General features: G+C 33.2%; 1 protein-coding gene across 1 annotated transcript; it reads left to right on the top strand.

Moving 5' to 3' along the window:
- Nucleotides 1-1,657: 1,657 nt before the first annotated feature.
- LOC138318203 (interaptin-like) lies at nucleotides 1,658-25,322 on the top strand. The gene is made up of 22 exons (XM_069260388.1): nucleotides 1,658-1,697; nucleotides 1,833-1,933; nucleotides 2,512-2,558; nucleotides 2,798-3,068; nucleotides 4,475-4,621; nucleotides 7,334-7,429; nucleotides 8,354-8,434; nucleotides 9,842-9,904; nucleotides 10,258-10,446; nucleotides 11,550-11,738; nucleotides 12,579-12,746; nucleotides 13,051-13,239; nucleotides 13,618-13,806; nucleotides 15,657-15,836; nucleotides 16,624-16,791; nucleotides 17,730-17,897; nucleotides 18,599-18,778; nucleotides 20,543-20,731; nucleotides 21,138-21,305; nucleotides 22,020-22,094; nucleotides 22,517-22,744; nucleotides 23,290-25,322. The coding sequence occupies exons 2-22, from the start codon at nucleotides 1,924-1,926 to the stop codon at nucleotides 23,508-23,510; spliced, it is 3,216 nt and encodes a 1,071-aa protein (XP_069116489.1). The 5' UTR covers nucleotides 1,658-1,697; nucleotides 1,833-1,923; the 3' UTR covers nucleotides 23,511-25,322.
- Nucleotides 25,323-27,913: the final 2,591 nt, after the last annotated feature.

Here is a 27,913-nt window from a genome sequence, read left to right as displayed (position 1 = left end):
CTACAGGACTAGATGGTATATCCGCCACAGCTACTGTCATTTTATTACCTCATTTTAAACATGTATAAGTCAAAATGTTTTCCCGTTTTAAACATGCTAAAGTCAATCCTAATCACCATGTGTTGTATTGTCTACCTTTAACATCTCATTGCAGTATATGGATATGGCATTGTGTGATTTTGCGAATAACATTAAAGCTTTGGCTATAGAGATCATCTTTTTAATTTTGTGTTTGTTTTTGAATTGAGAATGTGAAAGTGTTCCATTATACTAAACAGTCTAATTGACGATGGAATACAACGGCTGACATATACTACTATACGTACAGCAGGTACCAGCGTTTAATTGACCAGATTCTATTTTCGTGGTTCATGCGTCCTCGACATTAATATATGTACACATTACACTGATCGGTTGAAGTAAATCTATATAACTATATAACTCTTTATGTGATTATATATTAACTAATGTGGCTCAATAAAGCTATATTTATACCTGTATAGAATATAGTTCAATCCTGGCCTGTCTACCTCATATATCCTCGCAGTGTACATGATAGGCAGCACTACATAATTCTTGATCTTTACTATGACCTTAGCAGAGTTTTACAACTACACGCTACACAACCACCATGTAGTGACGTTTGACAGCTTATAGTAAGATGTAACGCCGGGTAATAAGTCGTTTGGCTCACGTAGTCACACAAACATATTAATTAATTTGGCTTCCTCAGTGACACAAAAGACTATAGTAGCAGTATAAGTGATGATATGTGGTTAGGACCCATTTGATTTAAAGTTTATTTAATTTTTCCTGAAAAAAAATATGTGACCTATTTTAAGTACCATTATTCATGATTGAGAAAAAAATATTCATCGAAATAAAAGTGAGGAGGTAAATACGGATGTAATGACATCACTAAACGCGCTTAGCAACTCTAAACTTTAAGGTTATGCACTGCATACATTGGTAAATCCCTCCACTACACAATTTACATGAATTGATAATTTAAAAAATGAGTCAGATGATAGGCGAGATGATTAATTATTACGCGTGAATAATTTTAGTTTTAAACACTTCTTATTGCTGCTTAAGATACTGCGAACTAAATATATAAAACAAAATCTGCAATTGGTAGGGAGTTAAATAACTGAAAAGGGGACAATGGAGCTGTTCAAACCTGTTGTATCATATCGGCATATTATTGACCTTAATTAAGATACAGATGTCACTTTTGATTTATATCTATAAGAGACAACCATTGACCATGAGTGGGATCATTATTCACTAGATCTGCTTTAGTGTAATAGTATTTACCTGTATATTATAAGTGGTCTAACTGACGTATTCATCCGTCTCTTTAATGAATTTATTGCTACATATTAATACTGATTTCTGCTAATTAAACACATAATCTTTGTAATAAGGTATTATTTCTATGTCATGATATTCTTATCGTATAACCGGACATAATTATTAGATAGTTTTTACTGTGTATACACTTCAGTTAGACAAACCGAAAATTGAATTCCTTCGCAGGCTATAAATAGCGCGACGTAACGGCGTAGGCAGAATGAAACGAAAACGAAAGTAGGTTTTTTCTACTTTTGTTTTGATCTTTATGCTCTGACTTAGTGAACACACTTGGTAGGTTTCAACATAATTTCTTCAGCATTACAGAGGAAAGGTTCTCACAAGTTGGTAATCTCGTAACAACTTTAATTTCTCTAAATGAAAGTTATGTTCAATAGCAGACATAATGATTATTATCTAGCAGTATGACTCAATTGGGCTTTGATATGTTTGCATGTTATTTCCTTTTACTTTTGTAGTGATTCTCCGCAGAGTTATGTCTTTTACAACCCACTTCAGCTTCATGCCTTGTTTGTCTTAGATGAAATAGTTTCCGGTGACTACCTTAATATGTCTGCAGGTAACACAGTATCATTGAAATGACTTTTTTGTCGACATGTTTATAGACATTTTGTCCTTTATGCTACAAAATTAATGCTACAGTATTTGTAGAATATATCACAGGAAAACACGATGGCTATCATAAATACGCCGTTTATACTATTGTATAAATGTATAAGTTATTGAGCTGGTGCATTATCATGCATTTCCTTAATACAAACCCCCATGTATTTTTTTTAGAAAGAATGTGATACACATCACTTGATAAAATTATCAGTTCCATACCCAGTCATATATCAAAATATTAGGTTTAAGGTTTATGATGATTAGTGAACTTAATATTTTTTTAACTTTTGAAATAGGACACTTTGTATTACTCTTATACCAGTTGTACTTCTAATATATATATTTAATGATCATGAACTCAAATAATTATTTACCTCAACCGTCCCTTGCTAAAGTATGAGTTAAACATCAATATATCAAAAACGCAGATTTTAATCTGGATATTATACCATTGATATTATCTAGTTCGAACAATGGTTAATGAAATTTGCATAAATCCATAAGTAATATTTGCATATTTTTGTTTTTCAGAAATGGAAATGGAATCTTCTGTACATAAAGTTTATAATGTAACTATGGTAAGTCATTGATATAAATATATATAAATAAATAAATTAATCTTATGTTTCTTAAATAATTCATTTATGATCAAAATAACATCTCTCAATATAGCATTGCAAATTTAAAGGAGAAGATCTTATATCAAGATAGATAATTTTATAATAATATCTTTCTAATATGGCAAATTATAGAAGAGCAGTCTTTAAAGAAATAATCTTAACAATTTTAATATTCAAAATTTTCAAACCATTTTCAGGTTATTAGGCAGGAATTTTCCAGGAAAATGAACGAGGCAATGCAGGATTTCAAGAAACTTGAAGATGTAGCAAAAAGCCATGACCAAACAAAGCAAGAACTTCAAAAGATACTCTGCAAAGCATGCAGGAGGGAATCATATCATATATTCAAATTACCACATAAGACATTTTCTGATATTGGATGTCAAGCGGACCACAAATCGCTTCAACCTAGAATAATTAATGGCGACAAACATGAACTGAAAGAGGACATGGACATGGGAAGTAGAGGTTAGTTGTATGTTTGCAAATTAGAGTATTTATCTACTTGGGTCTTTTTTTCTATTTAGAAAAAATGGCTAATTCTCCCAACACACCAAGACTGTTTTTCGTTGATCTTCAACTGATTTTTTTATCTTGTTTTGTTTTACACAAATTATTTATTGCCTGCTAACTCAATTTCACAAAAAAACTTTAGTGTTTATGTAAACGGTACTTATTATTTTATTTTTGTCATTTCAACATCTGCATATGAGTCAATATCAAAGTCATTACTGCTTGTCAGGATTAAGAATATGTATTTCCTTAACTTTATTTTTATGTATACATGTATTTCAATACATTGGTAGCGAGATACCAGAACGATATACAATTGTACGTTATATTTTGATATCCCAATTGTCAGAATGGTGTACTAATGGTATTTGCTCTTCGTCATTTTAGTACATTGTACACGTTTCTCTCTACCGTCGTATTGTATTAAGTAATATATCAAAATATAGTAGTTTAATTCAAAAATAAAACAATTTACGTTTGACCTTGTCCGAAAATATACTGTGCATAATATTTATCAAGTTGCAGTCGAGAATGGCGTAGCACACCTAATGCAATTTTAAAAGTTTTAGAAAGATGACACATTTCATACTTATTAACAATATGGTCAAAGTTTACAAGACAATTATATGTCTGTCGAATTTCAATAAATCTTACCTCACAAGTTTGGCTTTAGTCAGATGTGTATGGTATTGGTTTTATTGTTATGATATTTTCTTATGATGATGTACATACAACAGTGTCCGAAAACAAAAGTTGGAAGGGAGATAATTACATCTTAGAAGTTACAATCGCTAATAGGGCTCATTTAAGCGTTTCTGACCAGACGACAAAATGCAGCATAATTCTTCATGTCGATTTGATTTGTTAGTTTAATCATTGTTTACAAATTTTAATTAAACCAACACCAGATGCCATTCAAATATTTAGAATGCTCATAATTAATTTTCACAGAAATAGTTCGGTAATTGCTGGCCTCTAATGACTGGTCATAAACAAGAATAATATAATCTTACCTGGGTCTGTCAAGTGGACAGGGATATCTCAACCCGAGTGAACGGTTTTGGCATGTCAACCCGAGACTTGATGAGGTTCGACGGTCAAAATCTTTCACGAGCGTTGAGAAATCCCTGTCCGCTTGACAGGCCCTTGTTTGATTCTTTTTCTCCTATACTTATAAGAAATTAAATATTACAGGAACGTCATTATGCGTCAAAGTTGATGACATCATCAACAATGCACGTCGCGGATACGCCGCATGTATTGATGACGTCACGTAATTGTCTAATGCGTGTGAGCTGTTTTACCCCCCTCACACACACACACACACAGAGTTATCTTTTCCACTTCTTATGTACTTTTAGAGCATCAACCACGTGAAGATGACACTTCACATCAGCCGGACCTGACACCTACTGAACATCGCACAAAGCTAGAATCAATAATACAAGAATTACAGGGCAAATATCAACAGGAGAAAAGAAATGTCGGAAAATTGCAAGCTACTCTCGGTTAGTAATTTGCAATTAAGCATTGAAGTCACTATTTTTTAATTTCATCGGAGTATGAAAGAAATTTTGTTTGCAAACTGTGTGAATCCGCGTAGCGGATTCTCACAAAAGTTTGCAAACAAAATTTATTTCATAACCCGATGAAATTAAAAAATAGTGACTTCAATGCTTATAATTAATTTTTCAGGCTACTTTATAAAATGAAATACGTTTACACGTACGATTCCATTGACTTTTTACAAGGGATTATTTTTTCCAAATCAATACGCAACGTCAATGTTTCTATTGTGACGTCACGATAACGTTCGGCGCCATTCTCGGATTTTTTTTTCATCGTGGAATGAAAAAAATGAATAGGCCAATCAGAAAGCCAGAAACAAAGAGAAAATTAATTATTCAATGTTGAAAGATGCTCCACTGCCGACTAATGCTATTTTTTCTCTATCAAAAACATGAACACACGAATAAGTATTCTGATTCAGTTAGAAAAGCTTAATTACTTAACACCATTGACAAATTTGAGCTTCTTATGTAAAGTCAAGATAAAAATATTAAAAATTATTACTTGCTTTCTGGAAAAAAATCCATGGCACAATGCCCTATATGGAATAAAATACTTATTGCGCATGCAGCAAAAGCAAAATGTTTTATTTTATATGCATTTTTTGTGTTAAAGTGAACAGTTGGGCAAGGAAGGCTAAAGTCCTGAAGGCTGAAATCTCCCGTCAAAATCGCTCTGCATAGGAAGAAATTCTAAAACGTTCTCCAGGCTGTGGTTACATTTTCACGCAGCCTCGCTTTCAAAGAGTTTATCTTTAGAAATTTTCCATTATTTCAATGGTCAGAACTGGTCAACGCAAGCAGAACTTGACCGTCGTTTTGATATGAGAGAACTTTTGGAAGACCATTGAACGCATTTAAACTGGTTTCTTTGCCCGACTATTCACTTTAATTAGACATATATAAATACAGTTATTGTTGAAATGATGGGTATTGTTTATGCTCTTATTGGCGGTGGAGCATGGTATTATTCCTATGCCAAAAGTAGCTATTCATAATGCTTTTAAAATGCTTTTGAGGTCCGAAAAGTAAAAGTTCCAGATGTACAGTGTCGCTTGGTATTGAGACTATTTATAAAGATGTAACATAGCAATATGTGAATAATTCAGTTTTACTTACCACGGTTAATTATTACCTCTTAAGGGGGAGATATAGAAAGGACTGGCAAAAGTTACCAATTAAATTAGGTGTCGATGGCAGGGACAAGGGATCTAAAGAGGACCTGCCAGAAATTACCAATTACCATTGCTTATTATTTAGCTGTTTAGCACATATTTGTAGGGTGTATTAGACAAAACCTCGAGGAGTTATTGACACAAACTACTGGAGACGATATTCACGTAGGAAGCGGAGGGGGGGGGGGGACTGCATTTCCTAAAACGTTCAAGCACATAATGTTCCAACCTTTAATAGTAGAAATTCAATACACATGAACTAGACTAAAATGTCCATTAAGGGATTCTATGTACTACATTTGTTTAATCCATTATTATTTTGAGTTACTAAACAATGTGCCGATGGTGAGAAGCCGGTATGTTCAGATCGAGCAGGGTTGCACAATGATATGACGACACATTTATCACAATTATTATTTCTAAATGCATGTTACTTTTAATCGAAAAATTACCATGGTAAGAACGCATTAAAATCATTAAAATACATCGTAAAACTCATCTCAGCCATTCTAAATCGTATTTTTTTCCCGGGGGAGACCCCCGGACCCCACAAACACCAAAATCTCGCGCTTTCGGGCGCTCGCATATTCATCAAAATGTATCGTAAAAACTCATCTTAGCCATTCTAAATCATAATATTTTTCCCGGGGTCGACCCCCCCCCAACCCCCAAAATCTCGCGCCTTCGGCGTTCACACGCCAATTTGGCCAATTTGCGTATTCGTTAATTTCCTTTTAGCGACCCCACTGTCTATAAATGTGTACAAGGATTATATTTAATGATATGAAAAAAGTATATAAAGTATATATGGTTGTCCTTGAGGACCTTTGCCCCCCCCCCCCCCCCCCCCCCCCCCCCCCCCCCCCCCCCCCCCCCCCCCCCTCATTACGTTTCATCTTCCTACGCAACTGCGATTTATTTTGAAAATTAATTTTTCATTTTTGTTCATTGTTAATCCGACTTTTTGATTATTCCGTTCTTTTTCGTCATACCTCTATGAAGAAAAATCCGAGAATGTCACATAAATGCAACGTTATCGTGACGTCACAAAAGAGACATCGGTGTTGTGTATCGTTTTGGGAAAAGATAATTCTTGAACAATCAATGGAAAATTATTTTAGACCCCGATGAAATTAAAAAGATGTAGTGACATCATTACTTAGATAAATTATTGAATACATCTAGTACTATATAGAGATATATCACTGACCATATTGAGGTCATGGTGGCCGAGTGGTTAAATCACTAATATCTCTTGGTCATGAGTTCGAATCCCATCTTGAGAAGGTACCAGGTACTGACCGCTGGTCGGTGGTTCTTTTCCTGATACTCTGTTTTTTCTCTGCTATCTCAACCTCGCACGTCCTTAAATGGAACTAACTGTTAATAAGAAGTTTGCATACACTTTATGAAACCCTCCCATACTTTTGAGACCATATCATTATGATAATTATTAATCATTTTGATCTATTTTCAGAAACCGTGCAAAACGAAAGGGATAGTTATAAACGTCAGTCGGATAAGCAGCAAGTTGAAATTACTCGCCTCCGTCAACAGACGAATTGCTTTTCAGGTATATATTAAATAACTTTAAAAGCGATTAATTTTAGCAATAGCAATTAAAAGTTACTTGCGTCAATACTCTTCCTTGTTCAATATAGATGATTGTACTAATACAAAATGAATGATATGTACATCTCCAATTCAATATAAACACAAACGACATGGTCACAAACTCCCTTGGGTCGTATCAGTAATGTTCTCAATTTTATACTGATTGTCATTGTACATGTAAGTTAAATTTTTTGATGTCTTTGTTAGTATTTTATTATGGTTTTGCATATTACAAAGATATATACCTTAGCGGGTAAACATTGATATTTGCATGATACGTTAGTGACTGTAACGTTGTCATGTCATCGGAAAACACTACAACTTCGCTCAAAATCGTATGACGTCACAACCGGTCTTTACCCTTCTTTCTGCGCGAGTGGTAGCAGAACTCCTATAACTATAAACTGGAGAAGTGTAGCATACTTCCAGCTGAAATTCTAATGAGGTCGCCTTGTTAGATGTTATACTTGTATTTGCTCATTGCCTTAATATACTTTTTCTTATTTCTTTGATTTAATATTCACTAAAAATTGGAATGACAAGCTTACCGATACATTGTGTATATGATTTTTTAATATAATTATTATATATCGGATTTTTTGCATTGATGAACCAACCAGAAGGTTATTTCAAATCTGTACTTTAATTTTGTATAAACAAGAAATTTTATGTGACTTACTCATGGAATATCATTCATCTATCGAGAAGTTAATAATTTCGATGGTTTTGTCAACAGGCCAGGGATGGCTTAAATTCACTTATATTGGTACGGTTTACCATTTAGAATTGTAATGTTATCGATTCCCAATATTATCTTTAGTGTCAATGTACAGGTTAAAAATAAGAACATGAACAAATAAGCTTTAAACATGTTAAATTGTAGACTCACAACATGCTGCAAAACCTCAAGACACAGGGGTAGCTTTACAGGAGGAAAAGTTCGAAGAGCTGGTACAAGATATTGGTATGTAATTATCATTAGTACTGGTATAGGAACGTTATCTGTATTGTTCCCTTGTGCCTCTAAACATTTATTTGTTCAAAGCGTTACATATATAGAGGATCTGTCATTCATTTCCATTCATAATGCATTTATGATACGAGTTCAGATTTTTTTATTTTCTTTCTTTTTCGAGCGTTTGGCGAGCATCATAATTCTAATACAAAAGAGAAACGAATGACAGATTCTGTTTATCATATGAATAATATTTGCCTTTGTGTCTTCCCGTTTGGAGTTCTGCCATATGATCAATTAGTCAAATACCAATGCGGCGTAATAACTAGTGCGAAAATAGCCAGTTTATTTCAAGATTGATGTTTGGCGCGAAAAACACATTCCCCAACAGCCATTCACAGTCGTCGTCATCCAGGTCTGTCGAACGTCGTTTTTTCACCGTTTTGACCTTTTACTGTTTGATTAAGGATGTTTTCATCGACACCATGTTCAAATCGACACGAAAAGGCGAGAATTGATACTGATTTTACACACCGTTATGAATCTACAGATTAGTGTAGGGGCGTCGTCCAATTCATCGTTTCGTAGTAAAATTTCGTAGTTACAAAGAAGTTCAATTACCACGCGCAAAAAAAAAAAAAAAAAAACAAACCTTACCATTCATCGGAATCAACCAATCACAATGCAGGTTATATTACACGTGTGTAATAAATGAAATATATGAAATGGCTTTATTGAATGGGGAAACACGGAAGTCATATGATATATGATATGTAGTTTTGTCGTTGTATAGGAATACATGTATTAGTGCTTTGCAGTAATAATAAAAAAAGAATTATGTTACAGGAACAATTCATAACCAAACCTGTTATAAGGTTTTCTATCTCTTTATTTGCTTCATATGAGGTATTGATATTCGTTTGAATTCTAACAACAAGACTGCTGACATAAATACACATTTTCATATAATCTTTCGATTGAATTTCTTTATTTTCTTCAGAGAGTAACAGTTGAAGTTCTGAATTCTGATAACAAATCACACCTATTCCTTAATCAAGTGATTCAACCATTCAGGAATGATACGTTTTGTTTCGTCGTTGTATTTAATAGTTTGAACACAATCTAGATTCTGACATTTATAAGTCATACTACAGGCTCCGATTTCTCCAATCAACAATGCAGACTTTAGTCAAAACTTAAGTTTTTCTCCTTATGAAACTTATATGAAAACTTTAAACTTAAGTCAGTTTTGGACTTAAGTTTGTTTCGAGAAATCGTGGCCAGGATGCATCCGAATATTCAAATTTTAAAACCACTTGCCAATCAATACTTCAATTTTGAATTGGCGTTTAGAAAGTATATGTATCTAGAAATTAAACAACATCATAATGTATGTAAACCGCAATTATGTTTTAGGAACTGGGAAGAGAGGCGTGTCTGGATCAACTGAAGAAGTTAACAGATTGAAAGAGGATTGTGGTCAGTAAACTTATTAAAACAATTCAAAAAATGAGTATTCAGCGTTCTGAAAGTTTTAGTAAATGTCATCTTAGTGATAATTGCATATAATTAAATCATGAAATACTTCATATAGTTCTAATGCCCTTATTAAGGACACAAACACAAATTAGAACGTATATGTAGAGATGCTTTACCAAGACTGTATCCATGTTGAGATAATAAAAGTGTGATATGGTACGCAATATCCCATTATTTTATGATTTCCCACATTTATGCGGTTGTTATATCATGAAAACAGTATGTCGTACATATTGCATAAAAATCGTTGCTATTTTATTGCTTGATATAAATAATGCCCTTTCTATTGATAGAAACACGTAATGATCTTATAAAAAATTTAAAAGTTGAAAAAGACAAGCAAGTCCTCAAAAACACGAAGTTAATGGAAGAGAATCAAAGTTTACAACAAACCATCGAAGAGCTACAAACACAGCTGATGAATACAAACCACGGAGAAAAGAGTCTGCAGGGCGAAAATCACAGCCTGAATGACAACCAAAGTAAGTGGGAAAATAAAACATGTATTGCGGAAGTATATATTCAGATATATGTATATATTCATTACTAGCCATGTCATAAATATCGTAAGACACGTGTGTTATAACACTATTGTGACGTCACAGGTAGTTATGACTTCATAATCTTTATATGACGTCGCATGCTTTTCTCGGTAGACGGAAAAGTCACATCCGAGCCGGATTTCTACTGTTTTATAAAGAGACAAAAAACAAACAGTTTCACTTTTATTTCTGTTAATAAAGGTTATAAATAGAATCTTACACTCGTGACTATTTAATATATAGAGAATCTTACATGAGGGAATATGTGAAATGAAATTTATCAAACAAGTTCAATATATGCCACGAGCCTTGAGGCGATTGGCATATCAGATTATGTAACGAGCCGGATTTCTACTGTTTTATACAGAGACAAAATTAAACAGTTTTACTTATATTTCTATTAATAAAAGTTATGTTATAAATATAATCTTACAATCGTGACTATATATTATGAAATTTATCAAACTCGTTCAATAATTTGATATGCCATTCGCTTAAAGGCTCGTGACATATCAAATTAATGAACTCGTTTGATAAATTTCATATTACATAGCCACTTATGTAATTTTCTCTATATTCAGATATAAATTAATACTCATCAAACAAACTCAGATATTAAATCTTATTTACAGAGTATATGCCTGTACAGACACAGATATCTGGGATACTTAATCGTATCTGTAGTATAATAATAGCATGTGTATACAATATATTTTATATCAACTTTATGTCAAGTATAAATGGCGTGCTTATTAGAATAAAAATGATATAAAACATGGAATGCAGATATCTTTAGGTAGTGTGATATATTACTGATTCAGATATCACACCTGTCAATTGTAATGTAACTAAATGAATTTTAAAAACGCAATTAAAAGATTTTTTTTTAATGTGTTTATGGTTATATACATTTATTACATTTGTTTAAAAGCAAAGTCCTCGTTATTTAACAAAAGTCTTATAAATTGACTACTTTTTCATTCTTATCTTTCACGATCAAAACTATATATGGTATTAATATAAAGTGCTGTATTCCTTAACAGATAAATGCAATTACAATTTGCGACCACGGAAAGAGCACGAAGACAAACAAACCAACAATTTCGAACGAATTAGACGAGATAAAGAACAGTTGGAACAAAACGTAGATCAGCTTAATGAGCGCGTCGCCAATTTGAAAGCAAAGCTGGAAAAGACGATGACAGAAAATGATAAGCTGGTCAAAGATAAAAGTAAGTTTTGTAAATTTGAAATAACGCTATCATTTATTTTCTAGATGTAATTGCATAATGAGTTATATTGGCAACTCTGATCAGATGATTACCATATAGTACTAGTACGACTTGAGATTGCAATGTTTTGGTCAATATGATGTCACCCCTGTATTATAATGTTTATAAAAATATCATTATGTTTAGCGTTACCCTTAAGAAGGACCTAGATAAATTGGTGAAATAGTGTATATAATCGCATATTCATCAACGTACAAAAAAGTAAATTAAGCTTTTGAAATATGAAATTCCCTCTTGATAGCAATATTTGACATTCAAAGAGTAAACATGACTAATATATTGAAATGCATTATAATTACCTGTACTATATACTTGTATACTGCCGAGGTTATTGTTGTTATAAGATCAATAGGATATATCCTTTTCTTGATGGTAGGACAGAGAAATATCTACCCAAGGAGGAGATGCACGAGGGTTAGTGTGTCGTGAATTTCCTCCGAGGCTAAAGATTTCCCTGTCTTACATGTACTCTCTAGGTTTTTCTGGCCCTGTTTTTTTTCAAAAAGAAATGTTCAAAATCTATAAATCAAAAACATTAAAAAAAAACCCGCAAATATCGCTTTATTTCATGTCCAATTGGGCTGCTCATGTTAGTGTTTAATTGCATATGACGTTTTACAACTTCCGGTTTATCAAGCCGCGAGCAAGCTGTCTTTCCCTGGATAGGACAGGGATATCTTACCCTCGCCGGAAGTGCAGATATCTCTGTCAGATGGGATAGAAATAACGCTCTCTAGTCATAAATTTAACATTTAATTGCAAGTTTGACTACATTCATAGGTGATCTTACTAAAGAGAATGAGAGAATTCGCATGCAGATGAACGGTGCCCAACAGGAGAAAAAACAAATCCAACTTAATCTACAGCAACTGGAAGTAACTCTCTCTCAAACAAAGTCGAAACTTGAAGAGAAAGAGAAGAAGAACCAAAAGATGATAGATACCTTAAGTATGACTAGTTAACCACTTAATTATGGTTTCAAAGAAGAGCTGATATCCACAATCTCCATTTTAAGAAGAGAGCCAATGTCCACGATCTCAATTTTAAAAAGAGAGCCAATATCCACGATCTCCATTTTAAAAAGAGAGCCAATATCCACGATCTCCATTTTAAAAAAGGAGCCAATATCCACGATTTAAGTGTGTATACACAATAGCTAATGTAATATAAAATGATACTTTGTTTACATGTTTCTGCTGGATAATTGATACCATTCGTAATTAAAAGTAGCATACAACGTTTTCTGTTATAGCTGACCGTGATGCTGAGTTGGAATCCTTGTCCACTGAAAAGTCCAATTTTCATTCACAAATGGAGCTTGCTAAAAACGAAAAGGCTCAAATTCAACGTGAACTTGATGACCAGCAAGAACAAAGGCAAAAGGAGACCTCAAACATAAGAAACACTGAAAACGAAATTCGAAAACTTACAAGAACTTGTGGTATGTACAAATTCTAATAGGGAAGATGATTCTAACTTTACTTTGACATTATATACGAAAACATCCAAATGAGTGATATTATCATAACTACAGTTTAATTTCTACTTATTTAGATAAAAATCAATTTATCTCATTTTTCCCCGTTTTATCATTCTTTTATTTACCGGTCGGCGGACGGTTCAAGACCTATATCAAATAAATAGATATTGTCCGCTAACGATGGGGGAAATGTATATAAGGGTTGTGCATTAGTACGATTGTGGGCGCATTTGAGGAACTTCTGTAATGGTCACCCAATATAATTAGCGTTTGTTAATATCGTAATAATAGCCATATTAACATATATCGATTGAACCTTTTCATGTTGTGTTTCTCCAGATGAACAAAAGCATAAATTACAATGTGCGGAACAGGAAAAGAAACAACTTGAATCACAAAGTGCGGTTATTGTACAGAAGAGGGATCTGATTCAACACGAACTTGACGAAGTGAAAAAAAATCTGGAGACCTCAAACTCAACGATAAGGGGAATGCAAATCGAAAACCAACGTCTTATAGATATTCTGAGTCTGTATATTTTTAAACTAAACAAAATCCGATGTAGAAAAAAATTAATAGAATAAATGAAATTATTTCTGCAGCAAAATCGGAAATAAGAAACAATTTAATATCAATTTCGGGACAAATCCAAAGGGCGGGGAGAGGGAGGAAAATGGGGCAGAACTAGATACTCTAAATATTGATACTCAAACTATTTCTTTAATGTAAGAAGTAAAAGTTTTATTCTTTGTTTGGTTTATAATATCCTTTAATGACGATACATCGTTTAAACCTAGTTTTAATTTTCTTTAAGTTATACAATATATGTGCCGTCATTTTTATACTCACGAATCTAGAGGAGCTTATTATAGTTTATTAACCACCAAATATGATCATCATTTTGAAAATTACAATACTTACAATGCATAGGTTTTGATTTTACAAGTACCATATAGACCTCAAAATGCCAAAAATCATTATATTTTAACTCTACATTGCAGTGAAATGAGTAAATACGGTCAGACCATAAACCAAGTCGTTATCTACAATTTCAGTTAACATTATTACAATGTAATAAGTAATTGTAAAGTAATTTCTGCAGATATATTTCCATTTTAATATACATAAGCCATAAAAAGAATTTTACAGTGTTTGAATTATATCTTGTATATAACATTTAAAAGGCTTCAAACATGTTTGTCTGTCCATTTTAATGATTTTTACGGCTTCATTCATCCAAGCTGACGGTTTTTGATAGATTGCTGAATAGAAAATAACATGTCATTTTTTCGCCTAGTTACGGCACATATAACTTTAATCTAGAGAAGTAAGGCTTAAAAAAGAAAATATAGCAAATTAACTGTAGTTTCTCTCTTTCTTCCACTATAGGAAATCACGGGAAGATATATTTTACAATAAAGTTTATTGAAATGGAATCAATTTTCTGCAAATCGTGTTTCAAACACCAGCAAATTAATCAAATTTCCTTTTTATCCAAAGCAGTAATCGATAAACATATATAAACTTTGTGTGAAGCCTGGATCTAGCTTTTCGGCCAAAGCGGTTGGTCCATTTTTAAAAGAGAAATGAAGCAAATGCTTTAAATCATATTTGTTTTATTTAAAAGTAGAATATAAGGTCTGAAGGCTCACTGACTTAAACGTAACACATAGTGAAAACCCGTTGAATAGAATCTTTAAAGACCTTATAGATCTGAACAAATAGTGAAAACAAGGCTGGTTTCTCAAATATTACTTCAGGTCAGATTTCGTGTGTAGAATTCGTGTGTAGAATAATTTTAGTCATATTATTAAGGACATGACTAGAAGGGCAATGTTCAAGTTATAGCGCTTTGACCATCTGGAAATAAACAAAAACAAGGAGAGGTTAAGATATCATAAGACACACATAACCAAATATGTCATTTCTAGTTGTCAGACGATAATTGAAAACCACATGTAACCTGCTGTGGGTTTTTCCACACCCAGGAACCTAATCTGTTGGTAATATGTTGATACAGTTGTAAAACCCATCCGATATTGCATTGCGAATTAAAAGCACAATTATTACGTTAATAAGTCCCAGTGTGTCCCTCGTCCCTTGGAATTTACATTGTAGCTTCATTTACATTCTTGAACTTTTAACCCAGTTGGGCGATACATACCTTCAATACAGTTTTATTGCAACGGCAAAAGAAAGAAAAACAGTTTATTAGTTGTAAACCTATTTAATACTGCAATTGCACTTTCATAGCATTTCAGTTTTTTTGTAATTAGTAATGTTTAAATATAAGGTTTGCTGTTCCTTGAGAAATAATCACCATGATTAGTCAATTTGTATTGTGCTCACAACATTTCTTTTTGCATTTACTCGCATAGCTTCACGTGATGATGAGCTGCGTTCAATCAAAAGAGAGAAAGATAACTTGACCTCACATACCGAACATGACAAACAGTGTATTGAACGTGAACTAGATGAACAGAAGGAAAAGTCGTCAACATTCGAAACTGAATTGATGAAGGCAAAGAACAACATCCTAAATTTGACCAATAATCTGAGTATGTTGAGTGTTTTAAAAACATATATACATGTACATAGAGATTGGAAACTCCTTCTTTATCTTTATTGACAGGCAGCGGGACCTCCGGTTTATAGGCATTTCCCATCGGCTAACTACTTTTAACATGATATTTCTGCATGAATACAAATTTAAAACATTATATCATGGTTTGATATTACCAATTATCCCGATTGATACATATATGATATATTATTTTTGAAAGCATGAAAATTACCAAATGCACCTGATTTTTCAAAAATCAAACATTCAAACCCCGAAGTGCATTTTTTGTCATAATAAAAGTTAAAATATTATTTTTCTTTCCAAAATCGTATACAAACCATCTGAAAATTTGTGAACTTTTGTAACATATCAAAGTATATATAAAACTTTCTACGCTCATACAGAGGTACATCTGCCGATCGTGAAAATGGCGGAGTTGGCAATTTCTATGTATGTATGCTCCTGGTGTTATAACACGATCACGTTAGCGCGAAATGGGAGTAAAGATGAAATGTACAAACAGATACATGTCCAGTTAGATGACGAATACAGTTAAATATCACTTATTCTCTATACGCGTATTACAGAGTTATTTACCATGATGGCGAAGTATTGACCGTCATGTCATGTTTATTTAGGGTATTGACACATAATCATTCAGGGAAACCGACACAATTTTCACTTACACAATAATGACGTCACAAACGAAACCTACCACCAAGGGAAAACAGGTAATATGCAAAGACAGAATACGAGTACTTATTGTCTAAATATCTTCAAAGGTACAAGCGACGAAAGACTCAGAGCTTTGCAAGATAATCATCAGAAACTAAAGGCCAAAATGACAACTTTACAACAAGAACACGATGCCAACAAAAAGACGCTGGATCACAAAACACTTGCACTTAAAGAAATGGAAAAGGAGAATGCGCGTTTAAAAACCGCACATGGTAAGATCGTCTTTTTTTTTATCGACAATTTTATCCTGTTATTCCCTGTTCAATATGAAAAGCATCTTTGTCAGTTTGTCATTCTAAATTAATGATGAATGTCTACTCCTGCACTATGTCACAGACATGAAATGTTATTTGATTATCAAAGGGCAAAATTACCTGTCTAATCTGTTTTCGCACACAGTCTTCACTTGTGCAATGACATATTCCAGGGGTCGATATTAAGTGGGTGATATTAATCACTTTAATATTGAGGATGAACGGAGGGAAGATAGTGCGATCAGCCAAGTATGTAGTTAACAGACAAATATAACACTATCATACTGTGAAATAGGCACCATATCAATTCTCTGGAGACGGTATTTCTGCGTGATCTCTGGAGATTTATTTATATTTAAGGACAATTTTTTAGAGTTATTTTTCATTTACATGTTACTTTCATCATATCAAATCATATTGAAAATGCTGTTCTCCACTACGATTTTTGTAATCTTCTTAATTCCCATTGGGTCCAAATGAAGTTAACTGAAACATGTTTTTGTGCTAATGTGCTAACCTGCAGAACACTGTATAATGTTAATCTTCAATATTGTGTTCTCGATAATGTTTACCATTATAGCTTACTGTAATGATAACCTGCATTCAATCAGAAGTACGAGATACGATTTGAACACAGACTGGAGAAACAAGAGAAACGCCATATTCAACGTGAACTGGATCAACAGAATAGAACTCTGTTCACAATATGGAAACAACAACACAATCACTGAAAATAATAAAACAACCATGAAAGTGAGATTTATTAATATTTGGTAACAAAAATTTATGATAATGAAATATTATAACAGCAACACTTCAGGTTAACTGCATTGTGACTGATTGGAGATTAATCATTTATAACTAACTACTATCGTTTCAATATTCCATTAATATAGGTAAATGCGAGGAAGGACTCAGCACTTTACAAGACAATTACCACAAACTAGAGACAAAGATGAAAACTTTACAAGAAAAACATGATCAAACAAAACAGACACTGGAGGAAAGGACGCTTGCAAACAGGAAAAAGGAAGAGGAAATCGCAAGTTTAAAATTGGAGATAGGTAATATCGTCAATTTTATCCCATTATCATCAGATGGTGGACTGTTCTAACCGTCTTTCATTCGTGATCCGTGCCCTGTCCGTTCGTCCATACTTTCGTCCGTTCGTCCATAACTATTTTGTTATAGATGAAGGGATAGTTCTTAAACTTAATGTATATCTTTCTCTAGAAACACAGTTGTGCTTATTTCATTTTTGGACAGACAGACATTTTATATTTGATAGTTGAAGGTTGTTGCCGCTATTGCATCATAGAACACTGAAGGGATATATTTCAAATTTCATATTCCTGCTTTGCTCTCCACGAAACCATGGATGGGAATTTTATGTGTAGGTTCCTCTTTGTTTCAGGAGGTATGTCGTTCACGATAGGGAACAGCACGATTGAACCATTTACCTGTTGAACCATTGATGTAAAACAAACTTAATTTTAACATTAGAATCGATATTACATAGGTCAACCATAAATGTATGTACTCTCAGAATACTTGGAATACAGTAAATATTAAGCATTTTTTATGGCATAAAATATATCAATGATGTATTCATTTCAATTTTTTCAAAATAATCAAATCAACTTTATTGGATACTATTATAACTGTTTATGCGATAATGTACAATTTTCTCTATTACAGAAAGAATGCATTATGGTAACTTTTTATCATATATTCTCGGTAATACTAATCTATGTTACATATACAGCTTCACGTGATGAGGAGCTACGTTCAACCAAAACTGAGAGAGACACATTGAACTCACAGTTGACGGATGCTCAACATGAGAAACTGAATATTCAGCGTGATCTAGAGGAACAGAGAGAAAAGTCGGCACAAACAGAAAAGCAATTATTGAAGGCAAAGAAAGATACCGAAGGCTGCCTAAGTATGTTCATATGTATTTTGTCACTTATATTCCATAAACTTGTCAGAAAAGCGCAGCTTTTAGCATTCATAAAGTGGTTTATGAATATGAAAAGCAAATAGTATCAATATAAGTATCATAATGATTCCTCAATAAAGTACTCATTAACGGAGAAAAAAAGAAGTTAAATAAAGATTGCTCATATCAACTAATCCGGAGCAACGAATGATGATTGATGACTAAAGTTTAAAATCTCTTCTAACAAACTATCGTAGTTTCTTGTCTATTACTCATAAGGTGTATATCCTATGGGAGAGAACGACCAGCATGTTCTGTGATTTAGTAAATTAAGTTCTAGATAACCTTTAAAGATTTCCAGCGGATTATCGGTCAATATCAACAAAAAAAGTACAAGTGCAGTGTGCATTAAAGTAAACAAAACGCATTATTTCTTTGAAAATAGTCTTTAAATGCATGAAAATCAAATCATTCAAAACTATTTTGACAAAGGAACAAATTCAGGTATTCATTCACCTGGTGATTTCTGTAAATATTAGATACTTCAACTTTTTTTTTTTTTTTTTTTTGTTCTTCAAATTTGTAATAGCTTTGTTCACAGATCCTCATACAAATGTAAAAATATAGTCCGTCGGCAATACGCAGATAATTAGGTACAGGAAAAACCTATGTTTTACGGTCATATGTCGGACCAATTGAATTGTCCATTATAAAGATGTGGCCATTTACTGAAGTAGGAATTCTGAAAATAAACAAATAAGCCGTCGAAGAGTTGAATGTAATACAAAAACAAGCTTATTGTTTCAAACCAAAAAGAACTTAAACGAGACGACGCTTTCAAATCAGACCATGCAAGAAGTACACGCGCATTTGAAAGGCGAGTGCGGTAAGATTGTTCTTTTATATGGTGACGATATCTTGGTATCCATGTTTCTGGATGGTTGTGCCAGTCTTATCAGTTATTTTTTCCGTTAAGATTAATTTGGTTCTTATTATACTCTTCTTGATATGAGGTATTAACACAACATAGGAAGGATCATATGCGACACGATCAGCTCTACAAATGTGGAACAGAAACCCCAATATCTAAAAATAAACTTTTCGGAAAGTGGACTTAAGTTTTAAAATAACACTAGTGACACAGACAGTTGTTCGAAAAGTCGATTTTATGTTGAAATAATTTCTATTTATTTGTAAAGGGCGTAGGTGGTTGAAGAAGAGGACCAGGTTGCACGTGTTTTATCTTATCCATAGGGACTACAATTACATTAACTATTGCATTCATTAATTTTCATGTGAGCTTTACATACCCTGTGGGCCTCTTTGAAAGTTAAGATTACTGAGGTCATTACATGTAAGCGTATTGTATCAAATCATATTCAACACAAATTTTAAATTATGAAAATCAAATGTTCCAAATACTATCAAATATGGAGTCAACATTTTGTCTCCTTTTAGATTTTTTAATATTTATACTATATTGTATAGCATAGAATGCAAACAAATCGTTTCATAAATCATTAAAGAAATCACGGTTGATTTTTTTTTATTATATGGTAACCGTTGGGCAATTGTTTGTGGCATAGAATATGTTTAAATTAAACGAGTAATATATACATTTATATTCAGTACAACTTTCTCAGAATGACCATGTCAACTTTCTTGGATACTGCTATTAATTACTCTCCTAAAGGAAGAATATTTTCGTTATGGTAATATTTCGTTATCATAGATTATCGATAGGTCTAATTTGTGTTACATATATAGCTACACGTGATGAGGAACTGCGTTCAACCAAAAGCGAGAGAGACAAATTGAACTCACAGCTGAAGGATGTTCAACATGAGAAACTAAATATTCAACGTGATCTAGAGGAACAGAAAGAAAAGTCGGCACAAACAGAAAGACAATTTTTGAAGGCAAAGAAAGACATCCAAACCTTGACCGAAAGTCTAAGTATGTGAATATGCGTTTTGTAACTTACAATTCTAGATATATGTGTCATCAAGATGAACATATAGCATTTTATTAAGTGTTTGTTTTTAATATTGAAAGAGAGAATATTCCATCTAAGTATCATAAAACGTCTACGAAAACAACAGTCATTAACAGAGAACATTCTAACATCAAATAATTCTGTGCAATTGGTAATAACTTATCAGTTTTCAATCACTTTTGACAAATAATTGTACATAATATAATCTGCCAGCACCCGCGCGTGGTATTATTCATGGAAGGCAAAGTCAGGCATTGGTGTAAAATAAATTTTAGATAACACTGACATAGACTTACCGTCGATATTGATATTAGATGTGTAAGCGTAGTGTACACTAATAATTATTTCATTGTTTCAATTAAAAAGGAATTAACGAGGAAAGACTCCAGACTTTACACGATAACCACCACAAACTGAAGGGAGCAATGGCAACGTCACAACTAGAACATGATCGAACCAAACAGGCCTTAGATGGGACGACGCTGTCAAATAGGAAAATGGAAGAAGAAAATGCACAATTGAAAGCCGAGCGTGGTAAGATTGTATAGTGACGATATATTGGTATTCATGTTTTTAGATGTATGTCAGTTTTATTAGTTCACCTTTATCTACAAAAATAAACCGTGTTCTTTTAATACTCTTCTTGATATGTCTCGACTTCCCCTAACTAGGTTGTTAACACAACACAGGAAGGATCAGCTTAAAATATATGGGACAGAAACCGTAAAACAATTATAGTGTAAGATAGAAGATGGTAGATGGAGGTTATTACCTCGATGTCTAGAAACAAATTTTTCGTGAAATGGACTTAAAACATCCTAATAACAAAGAGGCTTGTTGAGGTAAATTGTATTAGAGTAGTGACATGTGCACAAGTTACTATATGAAGGCTTTTCATTCAGTCAATACGGTGTACCGTACGGTGTAGTAACACCCCGGTTAAAAATGGCCACGATATGTTCCCTCAATAGGTTATAATAGCACAACCATGATAGCATAAAACAAGGTTTTAATTTCAACACATTTGCAATGACAAAAACTGAAGACGAAACTGCATGTCTTAAAGCCCAGTGTAGTAAGACAGCTAATCATTCATCTATGATGTTTAAAATGAGTAGGTTTATCTCTTTGTTTCAACAATGAATTGGGAACAAATTAAAATGAGATAAATACGAGTGCTTTGGGATAATTTTCTGAAACGTGTTTATGATTATCAATGTCAATATTTTTGTTAATTACTTTTTATAGACAAACAAAGAGAAGAAATACAACAATGCAATCAGCAAATCGAAGAATTGAAAAAGCCAAGGAAAAAACGAATTGGTATGTAAATTATCTATTATCATAGCATATCATATCAACTTAAATGTGAAATTTCCATTAAATGTGATGCATACAATTAAATTAAGATAGGTATACAGTAGTATCTATAACTCTGTAAAATGTTATAGAGCCAAATGTTATAGGCACGTGATGTTAAATGCAAGCCAATTGTTAGATGCACATGATGTTAAATGCCTTCAGTGTAACTGTGATCTTTGATCGTGAACCTTTTATCCTAAGAGTAGGTTCAAATACATTATATATACATGTATATTAAAGACGTTACATACCTGACAAAATGATTAAAATTTTATAGAAATTAAAAATATTTGAAAGGTATAAGAGAATTATCATTGGCTAATTTTCATGCAATAGTGTTATTTAGATTTCGTTATTAAAGCTGAAATTATGAAAAATTGTAGTACTTGGCCTCCGAAGTGAACGAAGTGGACTAGGAAAATCTCTGGTTGACATGGTAACGAGGGAAATGACGACTCGTCTACAAAAACGATTAGACGTGTACAACTTGAATTTGGTGGTTTCGTTTTCCCAAATATCTTCTGAAGTCACAAATGGTTTTCAAATCGCCCTCTGTCTAAACATGTCCAGAGTCGGCACCAATATCGTGGACAGTATAAAGGGTATGAAAGGTAACGTTGTTTTTTTCCTTACCTAGACCAAAGGGCGGAACCGAAATATTAGATTAAAAGTAAAATTCCTTTGAAATACTACTAAATATACCAAGATCATCTTTATGAGAAGGAAAACAGAATTTGCGTCAACGGTCAATCTAACTCCTCGGGAGCAGGAGGGTTAGAAACAGCTTAGGTGAAACGTGGAGAAACTTTGTAAAATTGATGATTCTGACCCCTTTGGGACAGGAGAGGCAGGGTCCATCAGGGGAAATAGATAGAAATAATGCATTTAAACTTCTCTCCGTAAATGAAGGTCAATGTTTGATGTGAAATTATTTTGCTTACATTACTCTGAGGAATGATATTCTTTTAAGAGAAATAATCAATAATACCAAATTCTTCCAAAATGTTTTCGATATTGTTTGAAATACAGTTTATCATATCGCGTTGTTTATGACGATCAAAACAATAAATTAAAGTTAGTACTTTAGATCACTTATCAGATTAAGGTCAACTTTAGCTGGTTATTAAAACAAAATGGTTCCGAATTTCTTTCACAGTCGACAGAGATTTGTTCGTGATGGTACTTCATCATACCAACAAGGAAAACCTGTCTTCTCTGACTCCCACCAGCCACCGCGTCACCGGAAGTGAGGTTCGACAACTCGGCGGAATTCTGGATATGGCCTTCAGCAGTGACAGCGGTCTCTACGACTGCGACCTTAACAACGCTGCCATGGAGAAAATTGCGGTCATTCTTAAAAAATGTTTGATATTGTAAACAATATGTAAAACACCTGAATAATGTTGAAATGTGGTTGGTATATACATTCCTTATTGTAGATCGTGCTTAAAGCTCTACATAAACCTTTGCATTGGAGAAATAATTCATACACAGGCGGATGTTTGTAATTACAAAAAGTCATTTATATATAGTTTTTGTACTTTTCTGCAGACTCTATTAATAAATTAAATATGGATCAAATCAATATTACGCTGGTTTACTAGGAAAAAAGAAGAGTGATTGAGAATTAAAGATGAAAAATACCCGTTAGTTTCATTAGTTCATCCGAACCAACCAATAATACAATGGCACTATAAGGGTTATAGCCACAAGACAAACGCGATACCAAAACGCATCACATATGTTCTTGATTCACACGAATATCTTTTATAGGATAAGATTTTATTTACATATTTAGGATGAAAACGGCGTTTTTTTATGACATTTCCATTCTGGATTTATTTCCGTACAATGAGGGAAATACACATACATAATGTAGGAACACATCGTGAGAAATCTGTAAGTCACCCGTGATGGGTTTCCGACGATGAAAAGGTCAATGCTTGCCTTGTCTTGTAGCAATATTGACAAGAATAAAGTCAATGTACACACACTATATGCAGTATATAACGTGTTCACTTAGTAGCAAAGGTAATTGTGGCGTATTATATGACATCTGTGTTTAAATAATTAGGAATGTGTTTAATCATATCACTACTTCATTTCAAACAATTGTTTATAAAACCAAACTTTGCGAAATACATAGACAAAGACTGGTTGCAAAATAGTTTTAGTCAGTAATAAAATAGCTATGTCCAGATATGTTTTCAAAACTGAAATTCTGTAGTTTATATTAAAGTGAACAGTCGGGCAAGGATGGCTAAAGTCGGTAAAAATGGTGTAAATGTATCCAGTATAAGTTCTTATGAAATAGAAAAATAAAATCTTTCGTCAAAATCTGTCTGCGTACGAAGAAATTAATTTAAAGTATAGGAATCCTAAAAACGTCCTCCCGGCTGACTATGCCTGTGGTTACATTTCCACGCAGCCTCGCTTTCAATGCTTTCAACTTTTCTTAATTTCAATGGTCAGAACTGGGAAACGTAAGCAGAACTTGGCCGTGGTTTTAATATGTGAGAACTTTTGGAAGGCCAATGAACGCATTTAGACTGGTTTTCTTTGCCCGACTATTCACTTTAAGATATACAGCAGATTAAATCCGTAATTCCAAAGTTGTGTGGTTAGTATAGTTGTAATGCACTCGATATAGCTGTATACATCATTTTTTACAAACAGTTTCATTTCATTTTCGCTTTTATCTGAAATTCTTAGCATGAATATTATATGTAAGCTTAAACTTCATAATTATTTTTCATTGCTAACAAAAATTCATAAATCAATTAATCAGTCAATGAACATACAATTATTTTCCAGGCAAATCATGAATAACGTGTAATGGACGTAGTATCAAGGAGAAAAATTGTATTACATATGCATGCTAAACAGAGTCGGCTCTTTTAATCAATGATGTGTTGAATATGAGGTTACGTTTTTACTTTCTAGTCGTCATAGCAAGATGTTAAGTATACATGTATACTGTATATCTGGCAATGTCAGGACAACTTCGTCTGTAATATATGATAGGGAAGTGCCACTTGACTCTTAGTGCATAAGCTAGAAATTAGAAAAATGCATCACATTATAGCACACAAGATAACTCTTAAACGAATTTTGATTTACATGATTATCATTTTAAGCATTTTGAAATATGTCGAGCTTCTTTAGCTACCATTAAATCGTCTGAATTAACGATGTCATTATTGATGTTTGAAGCGTTTGATAAACTGACCTGTGACTGAGAAAAATGAAAACATTACTAAATTAAAATGACTACTGTACGTGTACTTAAATTGGCGACTCAAGTGTACCGCTCTGAGGAAGTTTTGACTTATTAGAGCAGTCTTGAATTCGCGCACTAACAATTAAAGGGACAATTCACTCAGGCTGATTCTGTTACATAACCAAGAAGCAAAATATGACATAAATGTATTGTTCTAAATTCTTTATGAAACAAATAACAAGAAATATTCGACAAATTTCACGACGTTGTTAATTATTGTAATTGATACCGTTGAGATTCCAAATTGTATAGCACTACCATTCAGCAGGTACAACATGTACGCTGTACTCATTCCCGAGCCAAAGTCACGCACGTTAAACAAATGCAATACATAACCACTGATGAGTTGATGATATTATTTTTAGACAAGAACATGCATCTAATAAGGTAAACACACTACTTAAGAGCGATATGAGTAGTTCTAGACAAAAAATTCTTAACTACACTGGCAAGGGCCTGGGTTCGGCATACAAGACATCCGACCACTATGTGTAATGCCGGACAGTAAGCGAGTTTGAACATTTCACATACATTTCACTACAGTGGGCTTTTCTGGCATAAAACAGTAAAATCAACTAATCTAATTTCTATTAGAACTGGTCTGTTTCCGAAATATGAGCAAATTTCCGTGTACTCTTAGACTGAATTGTCCCTTTAACAAGTACAGAGTGATTGCTCTTGTACTTGAATTGGCGCTTAAATCATAATATAAAGCTAAAATTAGAATATATAGCTAAAATTAGTACACATACAATATACTTAGTTGTTGTATAGGTACACCGGCAATGAAAAGAAAAATCGCACAATAACAAATGCTTAATACCTATACATTGTATATTCATTGTTGAAATAAAACCCGGACGTGGTATCCAGACATGCACGTTTCATCTAAGAAAGTCCTTATGCCCGTACATTTATCCACGGCAGAGGTAACCCTTAACTCACTCGGAAGGAAGAGTTAGCCAGATGATTACAACTTTATTCTTATATATAGCAGTCATTTCACTCTGATTTACAGTTGATCCCGTCTACCAATGAATCAAAGTGTACTTCTCGCCCCATGCATCATCCCACAGAAGAGCTCTGGCATAAAGTATTGTAAAAAAAATCTAAGCCAACAGCTCTTCTGAGTAAATGATAAATAGCGCCGATGTATTCGACGTAGGTTTTCAGGGCTGTATCTCCATTTGCCCACTTTTTATAATCTGATAATTAGCAGAATGTTATGACAAGGACTATAGTCTATTTCAGAGAAGTAAACCTGAATTTACCTGTGTTTTACCTGTGAATTTCACCTGTGCTACTGTACTTATTCCATAAGGGTATCATTTATGCATAACATGTACATGCATGAAAATTATATTACATGGAAACATCTATTAATATGTTACTTTTTTTGTAATCTCAGTTATGTTCTTGATATTTTTATGTTAATTGAACACATCAAACATGAAATTAATATTTGGTACTAACTTCAAAAGTTCTTTCTATCTTTTTGACAAACATATAATATATACATACATGTACATACTACATTAAACTTCATCTACATATACACATAAATGCTAACTAGAAAAATAGTTTATGGTTATATGTAATCATACAGTTTATATATATGCCTCTTTTCATTAGAAATCACCTTTTTGACAATTTTACTGAAATAAAATTCAATTAATCGTCATTTTTAGGTCCCCATTGTGCCGATTTGCCCACAAAAGCCTTACTTTTACTTTCATATTTGGACTGGTGCGAACTATCCGAAGTAGTATATATTATAAAAAAGTCATCACTAGCTATAAAAATTACAGTTTTTCTGGGGAAATAACATGTACATGCATGGAAATTTTATTACATGGAAACATCAGGTAGATGGACTGTTTTATGTTTACAAGTGTTTACCTATAGGGGTCAGTATCAATTGTGCTTTATTAAAAAAAAAAAAATCAACATCCATTAAATGGTGTCTGGGCTCTTAACAGTTCATGATTTTTTCTAGAATAATATAGTTCTTTAGGGGTTCCACTCGCGAACGATAAGACAGTGGGCCCAAAGTACGATATAAGAAGCAGTTATTCAACTCTGACTGTAATGAGATGACAACAATGCCTGACACAGTTTTGATAGTCAACAACACACGATAATAATACGCCGATAATGCATGTTTTGTAAGACTCATTAGACATTTTTGCCCTGGCCAGATGGGTAAACAAGGAAACAAATTATAAGAAAAACAATTGTTTTAATCTCTGTTTCCATTGATAACTGCGCTGGAAATTTGAGGCGGGGAGTTGAGGAAACTACAGAAGATTGAAACAAGTTGAAGGACAATGCAGATAAATTTTATATTTTGGGTCTTTGATCGTTTAAAACCAGACGCTGGCTATCCCTCTTTTACACGTGACTTACATGTACCTCAAAAGCGAATATATATATATCCCGTCAAAAAATGTGAGTATGAACTTTGTGATGACGTACCTTCCTACCCTGATATTTTTTTCTC

Source organism: Argopecten irradians, chromosome 3, assembly GCF_041381155.1.
Source record: "Argopecten irradians isolate NY chromosome 3, Ai_NY, whole genome shotgun sequence".
Taxonomy (NCBI): Eukaryota; Metazoa; Mollusca; class Bivalvia; order Pectinida; family Pectinidae; genus Argopecten; species Argopecten irradians.
This window is presented reverse-complemented; position numbering and strand designations above follow the sequence as displayed.